Source organism: Hyla sarda, chromosome 3, assembly GCF_029499605.1.
Source record: "Hyla sarda isolate aHylSar1 chromosome 3, aHylSar1.hap1, whole genome shotgun sequence".
NCBI classification, from domain to species: domain Eukaryota; kingdom Metazoa; phylum Chordata; class Amphibia; order Anura; family Hylidae; genus Hyla; species Hyla sarda.
Window position 1 is genome coordinate 427,061,170 of NC_079191.1, and position 25,042 is coordinate 427,086,211.

The 25,042-nt window shown below is 42.0% G+C and overlaps 1 protein-coding gene across 1 annotated transcript in view; it reads left to right on the plus strand.

Moving 5' to 3' along the window:
* The window catches only part of LOC130361081 (calpain-8-like), a 51,252-nt gene extending 32,288 nt beyond the window's left edge, over positions 1-18,964 (plus strand). The window contains exons 7-13 of the mRNA XM_056563648.1: positions 261-326; positions 430-518; positions 1,843-1,917; positions 7,821-7,978; positions 10,250-10,416; positions 14,477-14,690; positions 17,663-18,964. Coding sequence (XP_056419623.1) covers positions 261-326; positions 430-518; positions 1,843-1,917; positions 7,821-7,978; positions 10,250-10,416; positions 14,477-14,680 — 759 coding nt within the window. The 3' untranslated portion in view covers positions 14,681-14,690; positions 17,663-18,964. The remainder of the gene's footprint in view (positions 1-260; positions 327-429; positions 519-1,842; positions 1,918-7,820; positions 7,979-10,249; positions 10,417-14,476; positions 14,691-17,662) is intronic.
* Positions 18,965-25,042: the final 6,078 nt, after the last annotated feature.

The following is a 25,042-nucleotide window of genomic DNA, read 5'->3' on the forward strand; positions in this document are numbered from 1 at the left end:
CCCCTTACTGGGGTATTGGCTGTACCCCCTGTCGATTGCCCTGTGTACAAGGTAGGGCCGGCACTTAAGCCTGGTTGTCCCCTTTTGGGAGTGTTTTGTCCCCTAATGGAGAAAATGTGCAAATACATTAAGACTTATGGTAATCTGTCGGGGAATTAAAAACTGTCCACTATTGGAAAAGGTATAGTGACACTTTATCCAACTCAACTAGACTTTCACTAACATCAACACTGGGCGATCTTCTCAACTTTTCTCTGCAGGCTGAAAACCCGGATGATGACGGTATTGTTGAATATCATGCCTACTCCATAATCAGAGCAGAGGAGGTGAGGAATCTCCAACACACACTTGACTGGAGACCTTTCCATCTTGGTGGTGGTAATCTGAGCACTTTATGGTTACACATACATGGTGTTATTTACTTTGAAGGTCACTTTAAAGGACGGAAGTACAGTCCAGCTCATCAGATTGAGGAATCCCTGGGGTTTTCAAGAATGGAAAGGAGCCTGGAGTGATGGGTATGATCTGGATTTCTCTGGTGCCCTCTGGGTAACATCATGTGACAACATAACATATATGACATCTGACAGGTCCTTTAGACTAACTATACATTAATACACTGACTACATTCCTATGACAATAAATGACACTATAGTAACAGCAGGAGAGACACTGCAGGAGAGCCCCAGGTCACTGAGGGACTCAACCTGACAGGGCCTAAGTGTAGAACAGGACCAAGTGCTGTACTGGGACATTCCATTCCATTGGGTTCTGGTTCTGGGTGGGCCACTCATGGACATTCACAGAGGTTTACCTAAGCTGTTCTTGTGTTCTTTTGGCTGTGTAGTTAGGGTCACTGTCTTGTTTGAAGGTGAACCTTCTGCCCTGTCTGAGGCCCAGAACGCTTCAGATCAGGTTTTCATTTGGGAAAAGCTGAATAAAGAAGTCTCCTTCTCCCCCAGCATGATGCTGCCCCTATGCTTTACTGTGGGGCTGGGATTGAGCAGGTGCCTGGCTTCCTCGAAAAAACGACACATAGAATTAAAGCCAAGAAGTTCTATGTTGGTTTCATTAGAACAGTAAATGTTGTTTCTCACATTCTGGGAGCTTTTTTTTTTGCCAACTCCAGGCGGCTTTCATTAGTCTTTTACAGAGGAGTGAAGCCCAGATGTAAACATGTCTCCCGACTAAAATTTCCGAAGAACACACTAGCCCCCATATTTCCTACATAGAAGAGGTTTGGAACTAAGACTCTTCCTACATCAAACTAAGTAATCGGGGAGAAGGGCCTTGGTGAGAGAGATGACCAAGAACCCAATGGTCCCTATGGCTGAGCTCCAGAGATCATGAGTAAACATGAGAGAAACTTTCAGGAGGTCAACAATCACTCCAGCCTCCACCTCTCTCATGTTTACACATGATCTTTGGAGCTCAGCCATAGGGACCATTGGGTTCTTGGTCATGTCTCTCACCAAGGCCCTTCTCCCCGATTACTTAGTTTGATATAGGAAGAGTCCTAGTTCCAAACCTCTTGCATTTAAGAAATATGGAGGCTACTGTGTTATTGGGAAATTTCAGTCGGGAGACATGTTTACATTGTGAGAAAGACTTGTATTGAGGAGCGGAGGATTGGGCACAATGAACGTTCAAACATTTGTACTGTATTGGGTTAATGCAGATGAACATGTATATTTATTGGAAGCTCGGTGTGATACCTGTCAGCCTATAGACACTATATTTGGTGTTTATCGCCAATTTATCCAATGATCTTTTTGAGAATACCAGCAAATCAATATATAAAGGGCGATTTGCAGATTTTTTCTTTCTTTTTTGTCCTCTCAGTTCTAACGAGTGGAACAATGTGGATGACAATATAAGAGCCGAACTTCATGTTCAAAGGGAAGAAGGAGAGTACTGGTGAGTTTACATCTTGTGTCAAACAGTCTGTACCCATAAACAGTTCTGCCCCCTGTCCCCTTATACAGACATGTCCACCCTTAACTTTCCTTAATGGGGTACTCCGGTGCTCCAGCGCTCTGAACATTCTGTTCAGAATGCTTGGAGCCCGAGGTTGTGATTGTGACATCACAGCCACGCCTCTCCTGATGTCACACCACACCCCCTCCATTCATGTCTGTGGGAGGGGCATGTCGGTCGATACGCCCCTCCCATAGACATGAATTGAGGGGGCGTGGTGTCACCATGGGGCGTGGCCATGGCATCACGACCACTGCTGCAGGTACCTGGCATTTGTTTAGAACGCCGGGTGGTGCAGGAGATCGCGGGGGGGCCCCAGTAGCGGGACCCCCAAGATCAGACATCTTGTCCCCTAAGATGTCTAGCAGCGGAGTACCCCTTTAAGTTTAGCTAAGGATTCCAATTTCTCATAAAACTCTTTCAACATTATTTCAGGACATGGTTTCAGAGCACTCATAAGGATATTATTTACATAACAATCACTGGCTGACCACACATAGACTTACCTCAGGTGGACATACATTGTATACAACTGTCGGCCAAACAATGGTCAACAGTGATCTCCCTCCACTTCCCAATAAACATAAACTTTTAGAATGCCACAGTTAGACAGCTCTGACATCGGCCTATCCCTCCCTAAACCAGTGTTTCCTAAGCAGGGTGCCTCCAGCTGTTGTCTTTGGCTGTCCGGGCATGCTGGGAGTTGTAGTTTTGCAAAAGCTGGAGACTCCCTGCTTGGGAAACACTGCCCTAAACAAAACGGTAGGTCGGCATAAAAACATCATACATGACTCTTCTCTCCAATGACATCATCTGTTGGTGGAGAGTTAGGAGGCTGCCATATGCCTTATACAGTCGGCTTAGCCTGCTGGTGGTGGCGGTGGGTCGGCTGACTTTAGCATAAGGTATATTGGCACTTTTTACATTAGAATATAACAAACATCTCAGATAAAACTAGATGAAGAGAACAAACATTTAAAGAGACAGTTACAATGAAGAAAACAAGGATTGCACTCACCATCCAAGCAATTCTCTTTATTTCACCGTGTCAGGCATAACAGGCTGGTGGGTGGGTGGAGGCGGGTGGGGTGGGACCGGGACAGACTGTTTCACGCCACTGGGGCGCTTCTTCCAGCCGGTATACAAACTAGGCGCATTCCGGTAACGCTATTTATTAGCGCTTCGGGAGGCATCGTTGTAATCACGTGTCATAACAGAAATGTCATGTTTTGAAAACAAAGACAGCATGTGCAGTTTTGTAAAAACATAGACAACAGAATCACAACGCATAGCAGAAAGATGCAAGATAAGTAACTCTCTTCATACAATTAAGACATCATGTCTAATACTATTTGCATAGGATCCTATTGATCGAGGAAAGGTGCTAGTTCCACTCAATCGATAAGGCCCAAAACCCCTGTCGCATCTAATTTTAGAATCCATGCTGCCTCTCTTTTCAGCAGGGCGGCATGTCCATCTCCTCCGTTAGGTAGGGCTGTAACTCTTTCGATGCCAGCGAATTTCAGGACTCTCGGATCACTATTGTGGGCTTCCTTTATGTAGGCAATTAACTTGGGTGCACCTAACCCCGTTCGGATAGATCTGATGTCCTCCCGAAAGCATACGAATTGGGGAAGACGAAATGTCTTGCCCACATAAAAGAAGCCACAAGGGCACAAAATGACGTACACCAGGTACGAGGTGTGACAGGTCACTAAATCATTCACAGTGTGGAAGTGGCTTCCTAGCTGAATGGTTCTGCCAAACTCAGACGTGAACAGCATGTTCTCCTGATTGGTCGTATTCATATAACACACGAAGGAGTTGAATCTATCATGTGTGCCTTCCCATTCAATTAGGACGTCGTCGACGAACCTAAGGTACAATTTTATATTGGAAACATAGGGGTTGCTTTGGGAGAAAACATACCGGCATTCAAACGCCGTAAGAAACAAATTGGCATATGTACAGGGGACCGAGGTGCATATCGCAGTCCCGGTCTCCTGTCTATACCACGTATCTCCTTCCTTGAACTTATTATGAGACAATATAAATTGGAGGGCTTCTCCGACGAAAGTAGTGAACTCAGGTGTTTTATCAGTCTCCATTAGTACTTCACGGACAGCCTGTACACCCGCATCATGTGGGATGCGGGTGTACAGGCTCTCAACGTCAATGGAGGCTAGGTGGTAAATGTCTGACCAATGGAAGTTTTTGAGGTGTGTCAAGAGGTCACCGGTATCCTTCACATGAGTTGGAATGGAGGGAAGAATAGGTTCCAATAGCCACTCTAGATATTGGGAAAGATATTCGGTCGCAGAGCCGATCCCCGTAACGATAGGTCACCCCGGGGGTCGGCTCTGCGACTTATGCACTTTTGGAAGGAAGTACCACCTCGCATGGCGGGGGTTACGGGGGATTAGTTTTTCAGCGGTGATTTGAGTTATCAAACCTTTTTCAGATTTAGTTCTAAGAAATGTACGGAGTGAGAAGTGTTTTTCCCGTCGGATTTTCAGAAAGTCGTTTGTATGTTGTAGTGTCACCTAACAGGTGATCTTTCTCAGCCTCATACACAGAACTGTACATGAGCACAGTGCTGCCATCTTTATCTGCTTTTAAGACCCTAAGGTCAGGACGGGAATGCCAATGAAGCGTTCTCCTCTCACCCTCACTGAGATTGTCTCTAGGATTAGGATATAGCAATGCCCTGACGTCTCGTTCCACTGCTCTCGTGAAAAGATCAATAGAGCTGCCCACGGGGACAGGGGGGGATTCCCTCTTCTAAAGGACAAAACCTCAGTTTGGGTGGGTGGAACAGAATCAGACTCAACTTCTGTAAGGGAACAAAGGGTGGTTAATTTTTCTCGGTCCTCTGGGGTTGCCCCTAAAACAGGGGAAAACCTGAGAGGGCTGATCACAGCTGGAATCTTGCTTTCCTTATAGATCAACTCTGATGGATTACTCTGGCATTTGCTGAACACTTTATGTAGATTTATTTTACGATACATTCAACAGATACATTTTAAACTGAGTGGGATCGAAACCCTCTTGTAGGCCATAGTTTAGGCCTTTAGATAATAATGACCAACAGTCCTCTGACAGTGGAATCTCGGTGAGATTCACAACATTATCTTCTGATGCAATTAGTCCTTCCAGGACACCCCCTTCCTCTTCTGTTGGCTGGGAACGTTTATTCTTCTTTCCTCTCCCCTTAATGCATTAGTTGCAGAGCCGACCCCCGGGGCGACCTATCGTCGCGGGGATCGACTCTGCGACTGAATATCTTTCCCAATATCTAGAGTGGCTATTGAAACCTATTCTTCCCTCCATTCCATCTTATGTGAAGGATACCGGCAACCTCTTGACACACTTCGAAAACTTCCATTGGTCAGACACTTACCACCTAGCCTCCGTTAACGTTTCGAGCCTGTACACCCACATCCCACATGATGCGGGTGTACAGGCTGTCCGTGAAGTACTAATAGAGACTGATAAAACACCTGAGTTCACTACTTTCGTCGGAGAAGCCCTCCGATTTATATTGTCTCATAACGAGTTCAAGGAAGGAGATACGTGGTATAGACAGGAGACCGGGACTGCGATGGGTACCCCGGTCTCCTGTACATATGCCAATTTGTTTCTTGCGGCGTTTGAACGCTGGTATGTTTTCTCCCAAAGCAACTCCTATGTTTCCAATATAAAATTGTACCTTAGGTTCGTCGACGACGTCCTAATTATATGGGAAGGCACACGTGATAGATTCAACTCCTTCGTGTCTTATATGAATATACGACCAATCAGGAGACCAATCAGCTCTTCACGTCTGAGTTTGGGGACACCAAACTCACTTTCTTGGATGTAAAATTCAGTGTACGGGATGGATCATTACACTCACAAGGCTATAGGAAATCAATTGCCCGTAATTCCCTGCTGCATTTCAATAGTTCACACCCGTACCATGTGAAAAAAAGCATCCCTTATTCCCAATTTCTGCGTCTCAATAAAGTTAATAGTGATGAAGCCACTTTTCAGACCCAGGCAAGAGATTTAAAGAACTGGTTGATGGCAAGAGGTTATCCACCCAATATGAGAAATGTTGCGTATGAACGATCTGCAGGAGTCCCCAGAGTAAATCTCTTACACCCTAAATCACGTCTGACTACAAAACCACGGCGTTTTATTTTTTCATTGGCAAATTCAAACATGAATAATGTTATAGCTGATGCAATACGTAATAATTGGTACATTAATTGGAGTCTAATGTTGAACTAAAGGGTATAGCAAAAAACTCTCCCCTAATAACATATAGGAGATATTCTTAAAACGATAGGAGAAATTCCTAAAATGATAGGAGATATTCTTAAAACATCTGCTAATAAGTCACCAGATCAGTCCAAAACTAACAATAATTGGTTAAAAATGATGGCTCCGAGGGGTAATTACCCTTACAGACACTGTTCCTTTTGCTCCCAGAATTTGGCCAGCAGAACCATTCAGCTAGGAAGCCACTTCCACACTGTGAATGATTTAGTGATCTGTCGCACCTCGTACCTGGTGTACGTCATTTTGTGCCCTTGTGGCTTCTTTTATGTGGGCAAGCCAATTCATCCCCTATTCGTATGCTTTCGGGAGCACATCAGATCTATCCGAACGGGGATAGGTGCACCCAAGTTAATTGACCACATAAAGGAAGCCCACAATAGTGATCCGAGAGTCCTGAAATTCGCTGGCATCGAAAGAGTTACAGCCCTACCTAACGGAGGAGATGGACATGCCGCCCTGCTGAAAAGAGAGGCAGCATGGATTCTAAAATTAGATGCGACAGGGATTTTGGGCCTTAACGATCGAGTGGAACCAGCACCTTTCCTCGATCAATATGATCCTATGCAGATAGTATTAGACATGATGTCTTAATTGTATGAAGAGAGTTACTTACCTTGCATCTTTCTGCTATGCGCTGTGATTCTGTTGTTTATGTTTTTACGAAACTGCACATGCTGTCTTTGTTTTCATCACATGACCTCTCTGTTATGACACGTGATTACAACGCCTCCTCCCGAAGCCCTAATAAATAGCGTCACCGGAATGCGCCGCATTTGTATACCGGCTGGAAGAAGCGCCCCAGTGGCGTGAAACAGTCTGTCCCGGTCCCACCCCACCCGCCTCCACCCCCCCACCAGCCTGTTATGCCTGACATGGTGAGTGCAATCCTTGTTTTCTTCATTGTAACTGTCTGCGTTCTGCTTTGAAGTGTTGCACCACCGCACCCAATGCTTTACAAACAGGAAAGTCAGTAGCATCCACACCACACCTGCTGCCGTTCACCCTAGTCTAGCAGTGCCGGACATTCTTTTCTGCCTCCTTTATTGCTTTAAACATTTAAAGGGGAACTGACAGCTGGTTGATTTACACTAAACTTAAAACACAGGGTTATAGTACGAGTAAACTGGATTAAATGATGTTTCATTTACCCGGATCGCTGCCGCCGTTTCAGAGATATACCCGGTACCAGGCTGCTTTGCTCAGTGGGGGCAGGAGCCAGCATAACCAACATCCCTTCTTCCTTCCTCTGTGCTCCCATATGCCCACCCACCTCGTAAATATTCATGGAAGGAGGTATGAATGCTGGCTATGCTGGCTCCCATATGGGTGCCCCATGAATACAACAGGACAGCAAAATTACAAAATTCATTAATTTATTTTTTTTAAACAAAAATCCAGTAATCCTCCTCTACCTTATAGTAAACATCTTAATTTTGTGGGGTTTTTTATGTGGGAAAATTAATTAAAACTTTTTTGAAAGTTTGGCAAATCTGTAAACTATAGTTTTTGGTTGTTTGCAGGATACCCTTCTCTGACTTTCTAAAAGAGTTTTATAGAGCAGACATCTGTGACATCAGCCTGAGTGAGACGTTCTCTGTTGACAAATTTAAGTGGCTCCTGACTGAATTTCATGGGAGCTGGAAAAAGGGACAATCTTCTGGAGGAGAGCTCGCTTTGGGTAAGAATGTGTGTACTCCCCTGACACTATCTAACATTATACGGACGTCTGCATCCACATCCAACCCCACTGTGTATGCCTATGCCATGGAAAGCCTAGAGGGTTATGATGAGGGTACTAGTCCTTAAATGGGCACTGCAGATACAAAAACTTTTGATATGTTGTAAAGCATATATAACCAATAGGTTTTGCAATTGCTTTCATTAGAAAATTTTCAGTATCTCATACAGAAAAAGCCAGTCAAACAACTGCCTGCTTGGACACATACTAGTCCTGCTGTGTCCATGAGTCATCACGTATGTCATGGACACACTTCCTTGATTGACAGCTGTGAGCACAGGGCTCAGAGCTGGAGGAAAAATCCTCCCACTGTCATCTTGTGTCCCGCTACTGTCAGTGAGGACAAGCTGGGAGTTGTAGTTTTGCTAATACTAGGGGAGATGTGAGCAGACAACATACTGAGGGAGGGGGCGGAGACCTGCACAGTGAGGCCACGCCCCCTCCCTTTGAGAGGAATTCAGACTAGTGAGCCAAATTAAAAGTGTAATAAAAATAAAAAATAAAGGTGCTAGACACATAAAAATTAGATGTACATGGTCAGGATTAGGTACTGAGTGATGTATTTAAAAAACTGTTTTTTTTTTTGTTGGATCTGAAGGGTACGCTTTAATGTTTGTGTCATGTAGCTGAGTGGTATTAACCCGATGCCCCTTCAAATAAAGCTGTTCACACATGAGAAGCTAGGGAATAAGACTTCACATGCTGGGATTCCATTGAACAACTTATAAACTTTATTTAGCTCCTTTCACAATTCCACAGTATTACAGTCCCTTGAATAAAGCTGTGAATGACTCAGCTTAGGAGTCAGAAAATTGTAGATTTGGTCACTGTCCCTTGAATAGTTCTTTGATAGCAGCTTGGCTGGTTTGTAGTAATCTTGCTTTAGCACATTTGTGAAACTGACCTCTGCAGATAACAGTGTGCAGGGATTTAAAGGGGTTCTCCACCATAAGGTGATTTTAGTACTTACCTGCCAGACAGTAATGGACATGCTTAGGAAGAATCTTGGGGTTAAATGGCTATTTTGTTCGATTACCATACCACTGTGGCTATTTTTTTTGTAAAATGGCAGAAATTTCTGGTTGGAGTTCCATCCCTCCGACTATAAGTCCCATAATACCTTGTTTGTAAATGTGAGGTCACTTTTCTCCCTCCCACACATCAGCCATCCCACCCTTGAATATGAATGAAGAGAAAAAAAACCTTGCCAGCAGGCACTCAGAGGTCCATAGGAGGTGTCACACTTGAGTTATGTGGATAAAGAATAGGCAACTTTATTGATGTACAACAATGACGCGTTTCGGGCTACACACTACCCCTCCTTCAGATTGACATAGTACATACATAACAGCATACATGAGGGGTTTACAATCAAAATGGAGGACAGTGCAAAGGGAAAAAGGTCACATCAGTATTCACAAAGGGCACATAAAAATTCATCTGGGATGGGTAAAAAGACTAAGCTGTCCACCATCAAAAATACTAGATACAAATTCTGTAAAAATTCCATTGATTTCCAACTCTTCCTGAACCTAAATTCATTCAACAGAAAGGTTACCATCAAGCGTCATTTTAACATGAAGGACACCAATACTCATAAAATTGATGCTAACAGCCCACCACCCCCTGACATGATATTATTTACTGTAGTATTATTATTATTATTATATACTATTTTTAAATTTTTAAAGGGTCACTCTCATTAAAACAAATTTTTGCTATTGCACTCCTTATGGTAAATAAAAAATATTTCTAATTTACTCTGTTTAAAAAAAAAATGAAGTTTTCTATGTTTTATTTGTGCTTAAAAAAGCTCAAGAGCACATTTCCCCCCAACTCATACACAGACTTAGGACCAAAGCCCAAACACAGGAAGTGCAGCCAGGGGTGCTGAGGGGGGGGGGGGGGGTGTCCAGCCTCATCCAATCATAGCTCCTCTCACACTTAACTGCCATATCCTGTTGGTTGGACACACCCCCCTCAGCACTCCAGGCTGCACTTCCTGTGTTTGGACCTCGGTCCTAAGTCTGTGTATGAGATGGGGGAAAATGTGCTCTTGAGCTTTTTTAAGCACAAATAAAACATAGAAAACTTCATTTCTTTTAAACAAAGTATATTAGAAATATTTTTTATTTACCCTAAGGAGTGCAATAGCAAAAAATAATTTTAATGAGAGTGCCCATTTAACCTTCTACATTCTCTCATACACAGACACATTTTGGATGAACCCTCAGTTCCGGATCACAGTGGCGGCTCCAGGTGGTGATACCAGCAAAGAGTGTCCTATTATCGTGTGCCTAACACAGAAAGACAGAAGAAGGAAGATTCTTGAGGGTGTAAAAGAACCATTTCTTGAAATTGGCTTCTATATATTTAAGGTTGGTGTTATTTCTTTTCTTAATGTACTGTTTATAAATTTTAGTCATTCCTTTCTTAAAGGGGTACTCTGCTGCTAAGCATTTGGAACAAACTGTTCCGAACGCTGGAGTCGGCGCCGGGAGCTCGTGACGTCATAGCCCCACCCCCGGCATGACGTCACAACCCGCCCCCTCAATGCAACTCTATCGGAGGGGGCGTGACGGCCGTCACGCCCCCTCCCATAGACTTGCATTGAGGGGGCGGGTCGTGACATCGTGAGGAGGTGGGGCTATGTCGTCACGAGCTCCCGGTGCCAGCTCCAGCATTCGGAACAGTTTGTTCCAAACGCTGAGCAGCGGAGTACCCCTTTAAAGGAACATTCCGGGCAACGTATGATATACTGTTGTACAGTTGGGTCAGTTTATTTGCTTATGCCCATTTTAAGACATTGAAAAGTAGCAAGTTATGGTTCGTACTATAATATGGGACCTTTCATAGCTCTTGTCACTTTTGATAATATGTGGAGAAGAGCGGAGTGTTTAGCGGGAGATGGTGCGGGTAAAGAATGGTTCAGCAAAATGGGGCAAAAAAAATATGGAATTTTGTGGAATTTTCTGTTTTTCACACAGTAAATTTTTATTTTTACATTTTCTTTCTATCCTCCTTGCCTTTTGGGTACATTCACTTGAGTGGATTACAGAAAAGTCTCCTGCTGCCGATCAATGAGGTCAATGTAATCTGTTGCAGATTTTTCACTTTAAAAAATTCGCCAAGGAACACTTGTGCTATATTTTGCTTCTTATTTACTGCTGCAGATTTTCCTATCTATTAAAGTCAATGGGTAGCAAAATCAGCTGCAGAAAACACGTAGCAAAATACGGCATGTGTTACCCTACCCTTAAAGGGGTACTCCGGTGGAATACATTTTTTTTCAAATCAACTGGTGCCAGAAAGTTAAACAGCTTTGTAAATTACTTCTATATAAAAATGTTAATCCTACCAGTACTTATCAGCTGCTGTATACTACAGAGGAAGCTGTGGAGATTCTGTCACTGGGGGGAAACTCTGCTGGAAACCCGCTCGTGTGAACATAACCTAAGGCAGACTGTTTTAGAGGAGCATGAAGAAGACCTCCGGCTGCCATTTTAACTCTTCCAACCCCCGTGATCGTCTAGTATAGGATGGTGATTTGCAGGACTGATTAGGGTTGCCAGGGTTGCTAATTTGCATAATTACACATGCGTGACATCACAGGATACACTTTTTTTCCTATTCTGACCCCTATAACTTTTTTATTTCTCCTTATACAGGCCTTTATGAGGGCTCATTTTTTGCGTTTTTGATCACTTTTTTTTTACTAAATTCGGGAGTTGCAGTTAGTTACTAACTACAACTCCCAGCATGCCCTGATACAGCCTGTGGCTCAACAGCTGCCCCAAATGAAAACTACAACTCCCAGCATGTTGGCCTATATAGTAGTATATAGTATAGGTCAGTATTCCCAACCAGGGGTACCTCCAGCTGCTGCAAAACTACAACTCCCAGCATGCCGGGACAGCCGATGGCTTTCTGGGAGTTGTAGTTTTGCAACAGCCGGAGACACACTATTTGGAAAACACTGATTTACCAGTACTAAAGAAACCACTGTTGCACTGTTGTGTGACTGAATCTGATATGTCACATGGCAGGGGTGGACAGGGAGAGTGAGCCCTAAACTGACCCTAGAAAAACTCTCCCTGCCTACTTGCCCATTCACCCTAAACAGTGGATCGACAACTTGGAGCCGGTCCCTACCTGAGCTAAAGTGCAGTGGGCATTAAAACAAATAATATACTTAGCTATACCAACCAGACATACCAGACAGAATATAAACTCACAAACAGGACAGAATATAGTGTACTAACATACGTCAAAAACCAGAACCAAGATAAACGGCAGATATGAATAAATGAACAAGACTAGATATGGAATGAGTAAACAGCAGAAACCAGGAAATGCAGGGGGTAAACAGAAGAACTGAATGTTAAACACCAAACTGATCAGGAAAATAGGACACTGTTCTCACTGGACTCAGATAACTAAAACAAACAGATTAAGTTCAGAGGACACAGACCAGTGAGTAAGCACAAAGGACACTATAGACCAATGGTAAAGGACAGAGGAAACACTAGATCAGTGATCATGTACTCTATTATCAGTGCTTGTACAAAAAACTCCTAAGATCAGAAATCATGAACTCTCGAGACTCTCTCCCCCCCCTAATACTTGGAGGGACATTAATGCTAAGGCCAAATAGACTACTAGCCAGCGGGGAGCACTCCACCGTGTGTTCAGAATACTGGCCTAGTAGGAAACAGAAATATAATACACGGAACACTAAATACAGGGTACGGTATAATCAAAACTCACAGTGTGAACACAGGCTATGGTACAAGGCTAAAGCAGAACGGACATACAATAATCCTAAAAAATGAGACTAAAGACTAATCTATAATAAACAGGACTATTAACCATGGTTAAAAACTCAGAAATATTACAATATAAATACAAGGTGCATGATTTAGCAGACACAGTCAAAAGTGCACAAATCACCAGCAACCAGAGTGCAGCAGAGCTAGGGTTTTAAAGCCACACCCGAGTTGCAATTGGATGAGAACATTAACCCTTCCAAGGCTAGGAAGAATTACACAGAAACTGCCCAAACACAAAAACCAGTGTCTGAACAGACTCCAAGACATAAAAACACAAAAACAAATAAACGGACATTACAGATGCTTTGGTATAGCTTGGAATTACATAGCTTTTTAGCTGGAAGAATGACTCTTTAGTCACTGTCCCTTTAGAAGATCCCTTTTAGCAGCTATACTGAATTAAGCAATCTTTATGTTGCTTCCTAGCACGTGTAAGTGTAGTGACTGATGCTGAGGTTAATGTTCGCAGTTGAATATATTCTCTTTCCAAAATGACTGAAACTACTGATGAGCATCCGAACAGGCTGGCTAACTGTGGTGCAATATAAAGACTTTTTTTTTACTCACACACAAATCAGGGCTGCAACACGATACCCGGAAGGATATATGGTAACCAAGGAACTCTAACTCCGACATGAGGCCAAATGAAGAGATTAGTGAATGGCAGAGAGCTCCTTGTCCAGCCTTATTCTCTCTAACGTTGACAATAAACTCCCTCTTGGAAATAAGGAACTTGTAGCATGATAGCCTTATAGCATAGACAAGAACAGAAACAGGAACAGTGACTTGAATGCAGATAGGGGATAAGTTGTATTAGACTGCAGTACAGTGGTCCCTCAAGTTACAATATTAATCGGTTCCAGGACAACCATTGTATGTTGAAACCATTGTATGTTTCAACTTTCCATAACTATATGGAAACCTGCTAATTGGTTCTGAAGCCACCAAAATGTCATCCAAAAAAAGGAAAAAAAAGTGAGGATTAAAAAAAAAAATTTTTTTTAAATAAAAATAAGTAGATAACTAAAATAGATAAAGCAAGTCCTTACATATAAAAGTAAGAAAGATCTGCTGGGAGCTGTAATCACTGTCTATGTAGAGGACAGGAGCTTCTTCAGGGTCCTGGACAGTATACAGTGTCCTAAAAAGGTAAAATGGAGCCGCCCTCACCTGGAGCTGCTATCTCTGGCACAGGTAAAGAGTACTTCAGAACATGTAATACCTCCCTGTACTGTAGGGGGTGCTACCAGACAGGCAGTCAGTGCATGCACTTCAGTAATACAGGGGTTTTACCAGTTAAATGCCCATTCTGATTGGTCGGTTCATCCGGCCATTGACACGTTTTACAGATCTGGACTGTTCGTAGCATTGTATGTTGAGTCTGGTTTCAAGTTACAATGGTCCAGAAAAGACCATTATATGCTGAAACTATTGTATGTTGAGGCCATTGTAAGTTGAGGGACCAATGTACTCCTTTAAATAATATGTTATTTTCTGATTCTACTTTCCCTGTAAAAGATAGGTCTATTTTTTTAACATTATATACAGAATGATATCTATGTATGCCACTTTGTTACTGTATATTGACCATTTGGTGTCTACATGACAGGTTAACCCTGGGGATACAATTCAGCTACAGAAGGAGTTCTTCAAGAACAATTCCCCTGTAGCCTGTGTGGATGATTTCTATGATGACCGGGATGTAACAGGTCGATTTCAGCTTCTTCCAGGGGATTACGTCATTGTGGCAGCAACTTATAAAGAATCTGAAGAAGCCGATTTTTACCTCCGTGTCTACACCCAAAAAAACTAGCTAAACCATAGTAAGTATTGTATGCAAAGAATACTGTATCCTACCATTATCTTGCAGTCCTTTTTCACCATTCTTCAGCCATTTTCACATAATTGACAAAAAGGAAGCGCAGCCATACACAATCCCCTCCAGTGAGAGCCCCGTGCAGTAGTTTCTATAATTTGGACTGTAAAATAGGATATCAGAGAGCTGTGACATCTACACCTATCTAAAGGAAACATATTCATGTACACTTGCTAATAAAGAACTATAGAGTTATTTCTTTGGTATATCTGCTAAAGAAGCTTTACTTAAAGAGTAGCTCCCACCATGTAACAAAAAAAGTTTTCTGTCCCTGCCCATCTATCCCTAACCCCATCCCTGCCTTTAAAAATGTTTTTACCCCCATAGAATTATATTTTTGTCTGCCTGGTTGTGTGCTCACTTACTAGGCAGACTTCCCCAGCAGGCGCAATGTCAATGATGCCTGCTGGGGGTGGCCGACTTCCGCCCTTAGCTCATCTATGCTGCACTCCCGTCAGGAGCCTGCATAGATAAGCGGCCAATAGCACGGCAGGCTGCTTTGGGGTCTCCTCCTCCCTGTTTAGCAGTGTAGTGTTATCCAGGGAGGAGGAGTATTGGAGCATCGCCTGCCGTGCTCACCGCCGAGACCCGGGACCGAAACAAAGTACGGGTAAGTAAAATAAGACCTCACTTACCCGTACAGGACATGTACAGTCCTGGAACATCAGCACAGCACTGAGATTCAGTGCCGCACTGCCTCCAGACTGTACATGCCGGGGGCGGGCACCCAATGAGCGCAGGCAGCTGCAAGGCCAGGCAGCCAACAAGCTCAGCCCAGGCGTTCACAGCGCTCGCTCCCACCTGTCTGATTGACAGGCAGGGAGCGAGCGCAGGCTGACTGAATTAGGACCAATTGCCTGGCCAGCATCAGTCCGAATTCAGTCGTGACATCACGGCAGGCTGCAGCCAGCCACTAAGAGGGAGACCCCTAGTGGCCGGTTTTCAAATATAAAACACAATATATTAATTTAAGTACTACTACATATATATATATATATATATATATATTTATATAAAAAGGTTCATGACATTGAATCCCAAGTTGTACTTTTTAAAGCTATACTTTTTTAGGCTACTCTTGCATATTTGTATGTTACTGGATTTGCAGAGCTAAGTAACCTTGTAAGTTATTTGACCAAACCCTCCCTACAGAGGTCTCATTCCTGGGCCCTGTGTGCCACAACAGCTATTATTTAGAAAATGGCCTGTGGGGATACAAAGGAACATTGGGTTAACATGTGGAGGCTACAAGAGCTGTAGAGAGTTGGAGCAATGAGGGCAGTAGTCTCCGACGTGTTCTGTGAGTTGAGAGAGGTGCAGCTCAGTGTTCCTCGGGGAACCCCTACAAGATTCTGTGTCAATGGAAGCTGTTCCTGCCCACAAAGGAGAACTCTGAAGCCAAGGTTAACAACTTGAACGTTACTTATCTCCCACTGCAATTCAGTACAGTACATATACTTGAAAGTAGTTTGAAGTAATACAACTTTAGGTTCAGGAGAAGCAAAATTTTGTCACTGTCCCTTCGGGGGAATATTACTTTCTCACCTATGCTTTTACAGAAATCACTCTTTTGTTTTTTGGTACATGCTCTTATATATTTCTTATGTTCTTATATATAAGTCTAATGCAGCTATAGACCGATGTGACAACTCTCTGATGCACAAGCTTAAAGGGGTACTCTGCTGGAAAACATTTTTTTTCTAAATCAACTGGTGCCAGAAAGTTAAACAGATTTGTAAATTACTTCTATTAAAAATCTTAATCCTTTCAGTACTTATCAGCTGCTGTATACTCCACAGGAAGTTTGTTCTTTTTGAATTTCCTTTCTGTCTGACCACAGTGCTCTCTGCTGACACCTCTGTCCATTTTAGCAACTGTCCAATGCAGGAGCAAATCCTCATAGCAAACCTATCCTGCTCTGGACAGTTCCTGACATGGACAGAGGTGTCAGCAGAGAACACTGCGGTCAGACAGAAAGGAAAGTAAAAAAAAGAAAAGAACTTCCTGTGGAGCATACAGCAGCTGATAAGTACTGGAAGGAATTTACAAATTTGTTTCTGGCATCAGTTGATTTAAAAAAAAACTTTTTTCCAGTGGAGTACCCCTTTAATGTCCAAATACAGAAACTAACTGAAGGATCTGATGGGAGGTGACCTTGGTAAATGAAGAAATGCCGACTGTAGCACTTCACTCCACTTACTTTTGTGGCAGACTGTGACCCAACACTTGGAGAAGCACTCAGAGAAGATCCCCTGACATAACATACGGGCACTGGTCCAACCAAAGGCGTAAGTAGGAGATCCAGTGTAAAGGCAGCAATTCCCTTCTTTAATTCATCATTGAAAATCTCTTGGAGAAAATGTTAAAGGGGTACTCCGCTGCTCAGTGTTTGGAACAAACTGTTCTGAATGCTGGAGCCAGTGTCGGGAGCTCTTGACGTCATAGCCCCGCCCCCTCATGACACCATGCCCCCTCAATGCAAGTCTATGGGCGTGATGGCTGACACCTCTATACATTATGTGAAAGAGACAGAGGATTTGAACCTCGTCCGATTCTACTCTAATAATTTTATTTTGTAAATATATGTTGTATTTTTAATAACATTTTATTTCAAGTGTTCTATCCAGTATATGAAATTGATACAATGTGTTTCATACATGTAATTTGTATAGTACATACTATTCAGAAGACAAATACAGAGCATATTCCAATATTTAGAAATTAGAACAGAAAACATCAGAATTCTTGAACAGGAGAAATCCTCTAATTTTCTCTTGTATCTCCATTTTATTTATTAATAACACAACCCGAAGACCTGAGAAAACAAAGAGACTCTTACTATTCCAAATATTAATATCTGAACATATTAGATGGAATCTTCCAGTATTATTGACGTCTATAATTCTTTCATAATTTCAGGTTCCCTCCCGTTGCTATTCCAGGTGGTATCTATGAAGGACTCTATTATGCTCTATATGGCTTCACTTGTTAGAGAATGTTCTAGAATCTTCCTCCATTTGTATTTCAGTATCATTCTTATCCATCATCAGAAGCTGTTTGATAATATCTTTGATCTCATGCAGAGTTAGTTTTTCTTGTTACATCCAATGTCCTAATAAACATTTCTTTACCACCAAGAGGACTATGTGTATTTGTAACGATCGGACCTGATCAGGCTTTGCATGCTGCACTCTGGTCAGTTAGAAGTTACAGGCCTGGGCCAATCAGCAGCTGAGGAGGGGTATTTCATTCCTCCTTCTGGCTTTGCTCTTGATTTGCTTGATTTTTAGTTTTGCCTGTTTCAGTTCTGACTTGTTCGTTTGAATTTGCCATAGTTTTGCAGTTGTGACCTGTTTATCTAGTTTATAGCCTTGTCCTGTCTGTTTTGTGATCTGTCTTTCTTACTGTCGGTTATATCCTGTCTAGCTTGTATCTGTTATCTGAACCTGTATCCTGACTTGTATTCTGACCTGTTGTGTTTTGTTTTTTACCTCAATAATGGTCCTGATCAATTGATTCACTGTCTTTACCCCTATGCATGGTGTGTTCTCTGTTCATGAGAACAAAAAATTCTTTCAGCTCACCTCCTCCACGGTCTGCGCGGAATTCAAGCCTGGCCATGGTGATCAAGAACGCACATGCGTTCGAAGCGCGTCCATGTGAGTTGCCTGCCGGCATGGTGATGGTGTTTGGAGTGTGCTCTTCGTTTTAAAGAAAAGAATAAAATTCAACATTTTAAAGGCACTGCTGGACTACTTCTTTCTTCAATTGCTGATGTGTTCTCTGTTCAGTCTTGTCTGTTACTCGAACCTGTATCCTGACTTGCATTCTGACTGGCTTGTGTTTTGTACTTCACCACGGGAGAGGTCCTGATTCATTGCTTCTCTTGCTTTGCTACTTTATTTCAGTCTTGTTTGATCCTGAACCTGTTCATTCTCATCTGTATAGTGTCCTGACTTCAGTTACCTGTTCACTCAACTTCATTCCAGGTAACACCTGCTGCAATATCTTCCTGGAAACCTGTCTGTCATTACTCTCATGCATCCTGTATTACTCTGGTTCTAAAGCTGTTAGTCAGTACTCTATATACCTACCATTATATCTCTCTCATATGGGTTTGTTACTACTTTGCATATCTGTCTTTGTACAATATATTACCTGGTTATCTTGGCTGCCTGTACTCTTGCACCTTATATAGTAATAAAACATTTTTGTAGTTGGAAATAAAATAAAAAAAACACTATTATGCAACTTTTTTGTATTTATTTTTTGGTGGGTCATTTCTATGCAGTGTACTTTATGGTAAAACTGACATGTTCTCTTTATTCTGTGGGTCAGTAGGATTAAAATGATGCCAATATTTACATGCTTTCTTATTATTGTGCTAAGGCCCTTTTCACACTATAAAGTTGTTCTGTTAAAAGATCCGTTATGTCTGTTAAAAAAGCCTTAAAAACGGATGTTAAACGTCCGCTACAAAATCCCATTCAAGTCTATGTGATTTTTTTGATTATCCGTTATGACCCGTTATAGCCCGTCATGAATAACGGACGTTACTTGTGATGGAAGAAGAAACGGCACATGCACCAATTTGTCTTCCATCACAAGAAACGGGTAAATTAACGGCCTTTAATTTTACCATTGAAGTCTACGGCTGACGGATGGGCCTTTATGTCATCCGTTTACACCTGGTTTATAATATCCGTTATTAATTCTGAGCATGCCCGAGTTCGGCACATCGCGGATCGGGTTGACAGGTTGCTGGGTGGAGCTGGAGAGGACCCAGCAGTCATGGTACATATTGCCAACAATGACAAAGTAAGAGGTAGGTGGAGTGTCCTAAAAAATGATTTCAGGGACTTAACCAGCAAGCTTAAGGCAAGGACCTCAAAGGTAATATTCTCAGAAATATTACCTGTACCACGAGCCACACCAGAGAGGCAGCGGGAGATTAGGGAGGTAAATAAGTGGCTCAGAAGCTGGTATAGGAAGGAAGGGTTTGGGTTCATGGAGAACTGGTCCGACTTCACTGTCGGTTACCTGCTCTACCGTAGGGACGGGCTGCACCTCAATGGGGAGGGTGCAGCTGTGCTTGGGGAGAAGATGGTTAGAAGGGTGGAGGAGTGTTTAACTCCTTACGGACCAGGCCATTTTACACCTTAGGACCAGAGCGTTTTTTGCACATCTGACCACTGTCACTTTAAACATTAATAACTCTTGAATGCTTTTAGTTATCATTCTGATTCCGAGATTGTTTTTTCGTGACATATTCTACTTTAACATAGTGGTAAAATTTTGTGGTAACTTGCATCCTTTCTTTGATGAAAAATTTGAAAGTTTAGCATTTTTCTAACTTTGAAGCTCTCTGCTTGTAAGGAAAATGGATATTCAAAAAAATTATTTATTTTTATTCACATTTCCAATTTGTCTACTTTATGTTTGAATCATAAAATTGATGTGTTTTTACTTTTGGAAGACATCAGAGGGCTTCAAAGTTCAGCAGCAATTTTCCAATTTTTCACAAAATTTTCAAACTCACAATTTTTCAGGGACTAGTTCAGGTTTGAAGTGGATTTGAAGGGTCTTCATATTAGAAATACCCCACACATGACCCCATTATAAAAACTGCACCCCCAAAGTATTCAAAATGACATTTAGTAAGTGTTTTAACCCTTTAGGTGTTTCACAGGTATAGCAGCAAAGTGAAGGAGAAAATTCACAATCTTAATTTTTTACACTCGCATGTTCTTGTAAACCCAATTTTTGAATTTTTATAAGGGGTAAAAGGAGAAAATGTATACTTATATTTGTAGCCCAATTTCTCTTGAGCAAGGACATACCTCATATGTCTATGTAAATTGTTCGGCGGGCGCAGTAGAGGGCTCAGAAGCGAAGGAGCGACAAGGGGATTTTGGAGAGTACGTTTTTCAGAAATGGTTTTTGGGGGGCATGTTGCATTTAGGAAGCCCCTATGGTGCCAGAACAGCAAAAAAAAACACATGGCATACCATTTTGGAAACTAGACCCCTTGAGGAGAAAAAAAAATTCTCACTAAAATGTGTGTTTCCCCCCAAATTTCACATTTTTGCAAGGGTTAATAGCAGAAAATGCCCCCCAAAATTTGTAACCCCATCTCTTCTGAGTATGGAGGTACCCCATAAGTTGATCCAATGAAGGGAAGAAGGGAAGGGGGCTCCAGCTCCACAAGGCGATAAGTAAAATTTAACCTTTAATGATACATGATTAAAAAATATCCATGGTCCAAATAAACATAGAAAGGACAAAAGTGCTCAGTGAGTTAAAACCCACGTCAACCGACGCGTTTCGGACCAGCTAAGGGTCCTTAGTCATGGTGCTACATCCTATCTGGACGGCTGCTGCTTTTATACTGAACTAAGTATCATGGTCACATGACAAATTACATCACAGATTAAGCCACAGCTGATGTATAATCATCGATAATGGGAGTGAGGCATATACAAAGAAGTGCAAGTAGAACCAAAACAAATGGGAATAACCATAAAAAAGAAGCTAATAGATGTACGTTAAGTCAGTTTTATAATTCATGCCTTTAGGATACCTAGTATCCAACATGAGAATCCAAAAGGCTTCTCGTTTGAGGAGGACACGTGACCAGTCCCCTCCTCTGGACGGTGGATGCACCCTTTCAATGCCACATATTTCTATGGAGGAAGCATCATCTTGGTGAGTTTCATGGATATGTTTTGATAAACCAGATAGAGACCGCATGTTAAAAACCGCAGTGTGTGAACCGTGAAAATGTTCATATATGCGTCTCTTCAATTTTCTGGTGGTGCAACCTACATATTGCAATTTGCATAATCTACATGTTGCCAGATAAACGACATGTGTGGTGTCACAATTGATAAACGTTTTTATAGGATATTTATTTCCATTTACAGTTGACACAAATTCTGTCGATCTGGCAGCATGTTTGCAAAGATTGCATCTATTTCGGGCACACTTAAAGAAACCCTTAAGATAGAGCCAGGTACTCGAAGGCTCTTTACTGGCTATGTCACTTGGTGATAATTGATTGCCCAGCGTACGGCCTCTTTTGGCCACAAACTCAACCCCTTCATGCAAAATAGAAGTCAGAACTTCATCATCAAAAAGAACCGGTAGATGTTTGGATACAATGCTTTTGATCGCTGGAAAATCGGTACTATATTGTGTTGAGAATGTGATTTTGTTCCTTGCCTTGACACTGTCAGGATTAACTTTGGTACTGGTTTCTGTTAAAAGAGCCTCACTGGTCTTATTTTTAGCTATATTTTTTGCTCTGAGTAGTGTGGCTCTAGAGTAACCCCTGGCCAGTAATCTCTTATCAATGTCGGTGCATGTATGCTCAAAGGAGGTTTCTGTGGATGAAGCACGTTTAGCCCTAATGTATTCCCCCACCGGTAGATTGCGGGTAACATGACTGGGATGGCAACTTGTTGCAAAAAGAATACTGTTGCCTGAGGTAGGCTTTCTGTACATTTCTGAATGCACCGATTTGATAGATGTGTCACCCGTCAGGTGTACATCCAAAAAATTAATTGAAGGGCCCCCCCACTCCAATGTGAACCTTAAATTTAAATTATTGTTGTTGATGTATTTAAGGAACAACGTGGCCTCGTCACGGGAGTGGGACCATATTAGGAGGAGGTCATCTATATATCGGCCGTACCAGTGCACGGCACAGGCATATGGGTTGTCGGCCGAATATAGATGAACCTCCTCCCAGTATGCCATGTATAAATTGGCTAAACTGGGGGAAAATTTTGATCCCATGGGGCATCCTGTAATTTGAATGTAATGATCAGTGTCAAAGCGGAAAAAATTATTCTCCAGGAGAAAAAGCAATGCATCCAGTAAAAAATTAGATAATGTCACATCATAGTTACTGTACTTTCTAACATGGTATTTGACAGCCTCTATTGCCATATGGTGCGGAATGCAAGAATAGAGGCTAGTCACATCACAAGATAACCACGAATAACCATCTAGCCAATCAATTTTCTTTACAGCTGACAATAAGGCTTTAGTATCGCGGACATAGCCTGCTGTGCGTACAACCAAAGGCTGCAACAGCGAATCCACCCACGATGCCAGTCTTTCATGCACTGATCCAATCCCTGCCACTATGGGACGTAACGGTGGAGGGAATACCTGTTTGTGGATCTTGGGTAGTGCATGAAAGACTGGCATAACCGGACAATCAGGACAGAGAAAATCACCCTGTTGTTCACTGAAAATGTTCAGAGATACACCATAGGATATTAATGCTTTTAACTCCTTTTTCACTATTTCGGTAGGATTACTAGGGATTTTTCGGTATGTTGAACATTTTCACGGTTCACACACTGCGGTTTTTAACATGCGGTCTCTATCTGGTTTATCAAAACATATTCATGAAACTCACCAAGATGATGCGTCCTCCATAGAAATATGTGGCATTGAAAGGGTGCATCCACCGTCCAGAGGAGGGGACTGGTCACGTGTCCTCCTCAAACGAGAAGCCTTTTGGATTCTCATGTTGGATACTAGGTATCCTAAAGGCATGAATTATAAAACTGACTTAACGTACATCTATTAGCTTCTTTTTTATGGTTATTCCCATTTGTTTTGGTTCTACTTGCACTTCTTTGTATATGCCTCACTCCCATTATCGATGATTATACATCAGCTGTGGCTTAATCTGTGATGTAATTTGTCATGTGACCATGATACTTAGTTCAGTATAAAAGCAGCAGCCGTCCAGATAGGATGTAGCACCATGACTAAGGACCCTTAGCTGGTTCGAAACGCGTCGGTTGACGTGGGTTTTAACTCACTGAGCACTTTTGTCCTTTCTATGTTTATTTGGACCATGGATATTTTTTAATCATGTATCATTAAAGGTTAAATTTTACTTATCGCCTTGTGGAGCTGGAGCCCCCTTCCCTTCTTCCCTTCATTGGATCAGCTTGCTTCACCGAGGATATGGCTCGGCTTTCCTGCTCTCGTGCTCCCTGCAGATGTATCTCCTTGACTCAATGAATCACGGTGAGCTGGAGTCCTTTTTGTCTTTACTTATTTTGCTCTGGAATACCATAATTGACTCACGTGCTTGCCAATATATATATTACATTGTGTCAACTATTTTATCCTGTCAAGGAGCCTTTTTCACTATTGAGAACATTATCAAAAAAGTCCTTTTGCGACTTACCTTATCATTACATTTCTTATCGTTATTATAATCCAATCAAAAGTACTAATATGGAATCTAATCCAGGATCGGGTGTTGCTAACAACAACCATTTTTCTGAATTAAGCCTTGACAACACAGAACGCTTAAATAAAGTTACAAACCTTTTTTCAAAGGAAAATAATCCCACGTTTCCATTTGACATTCGTAAGCTCATGTGGGACCTTGAACACCAAAAAACTCAACAATTGCGATTGTGGTGGGATGCAACAACTTTAAAACAATATGTTGAAAATCAAATGGTACCCCGGGGTTTGCGAATAAGAAAAAAATCCACCTCAGTTCTGGAGGATGAATATCAGGAACGTTGGAACAATGCACTATCTGAATGCTCTTTTAAGCTCATAAATATACTAATAGAACGGGAACAAAAAAAGTTGAAAGACATTGAAACTAACATAAGTGATCTTACTCAATCATTGGATAAATATAGGACTCATTCAGACATGTTAGAATTACAAGCCACTATGAATAAGCATTTACAAGAACTCGAGGAGGCAATAACTAATGTTAAAAAGACTAAATTTAACAGGGATCTCCGCGACTATGCCACTAATTCGGTATACACCTGGCAAAGGCGTTTCCCGAATAAACATCCCCGGTCCATTCTAAAGAGAAACACCAACTACAATGATTCAAAAACACAAAAGAAAAATGTCAACTTCAGTTCGTCAGACATTGACACCACAGATAACTGTACCGATATATCAGAGGAGGAAATGCCACATACTGCACCAGTTCCCACTAACGTGTCAAAAAACTGGAATGGTCCCACAGTAAAACCAGTAAAAAAGAAAAACAAATACAAATCAAACGCAGGGGGCACAGAGCAGGACGAAAACACAGAAAATATAAACACCCGCCGTACCAGACATCAGACCAACAGCCGTTGACTGATTGTGTATCAGAGACTCAACCACCTCTAAAAAATTCACCTTTGAAGGAATGTCATTCACTAAATTCTAACACCATTTCATCTTCAGTAATCAATATTTCAGCCAGCATTTTGACCCTTCAACAAATCAGGGCACTTGAAAAGGGCTTAA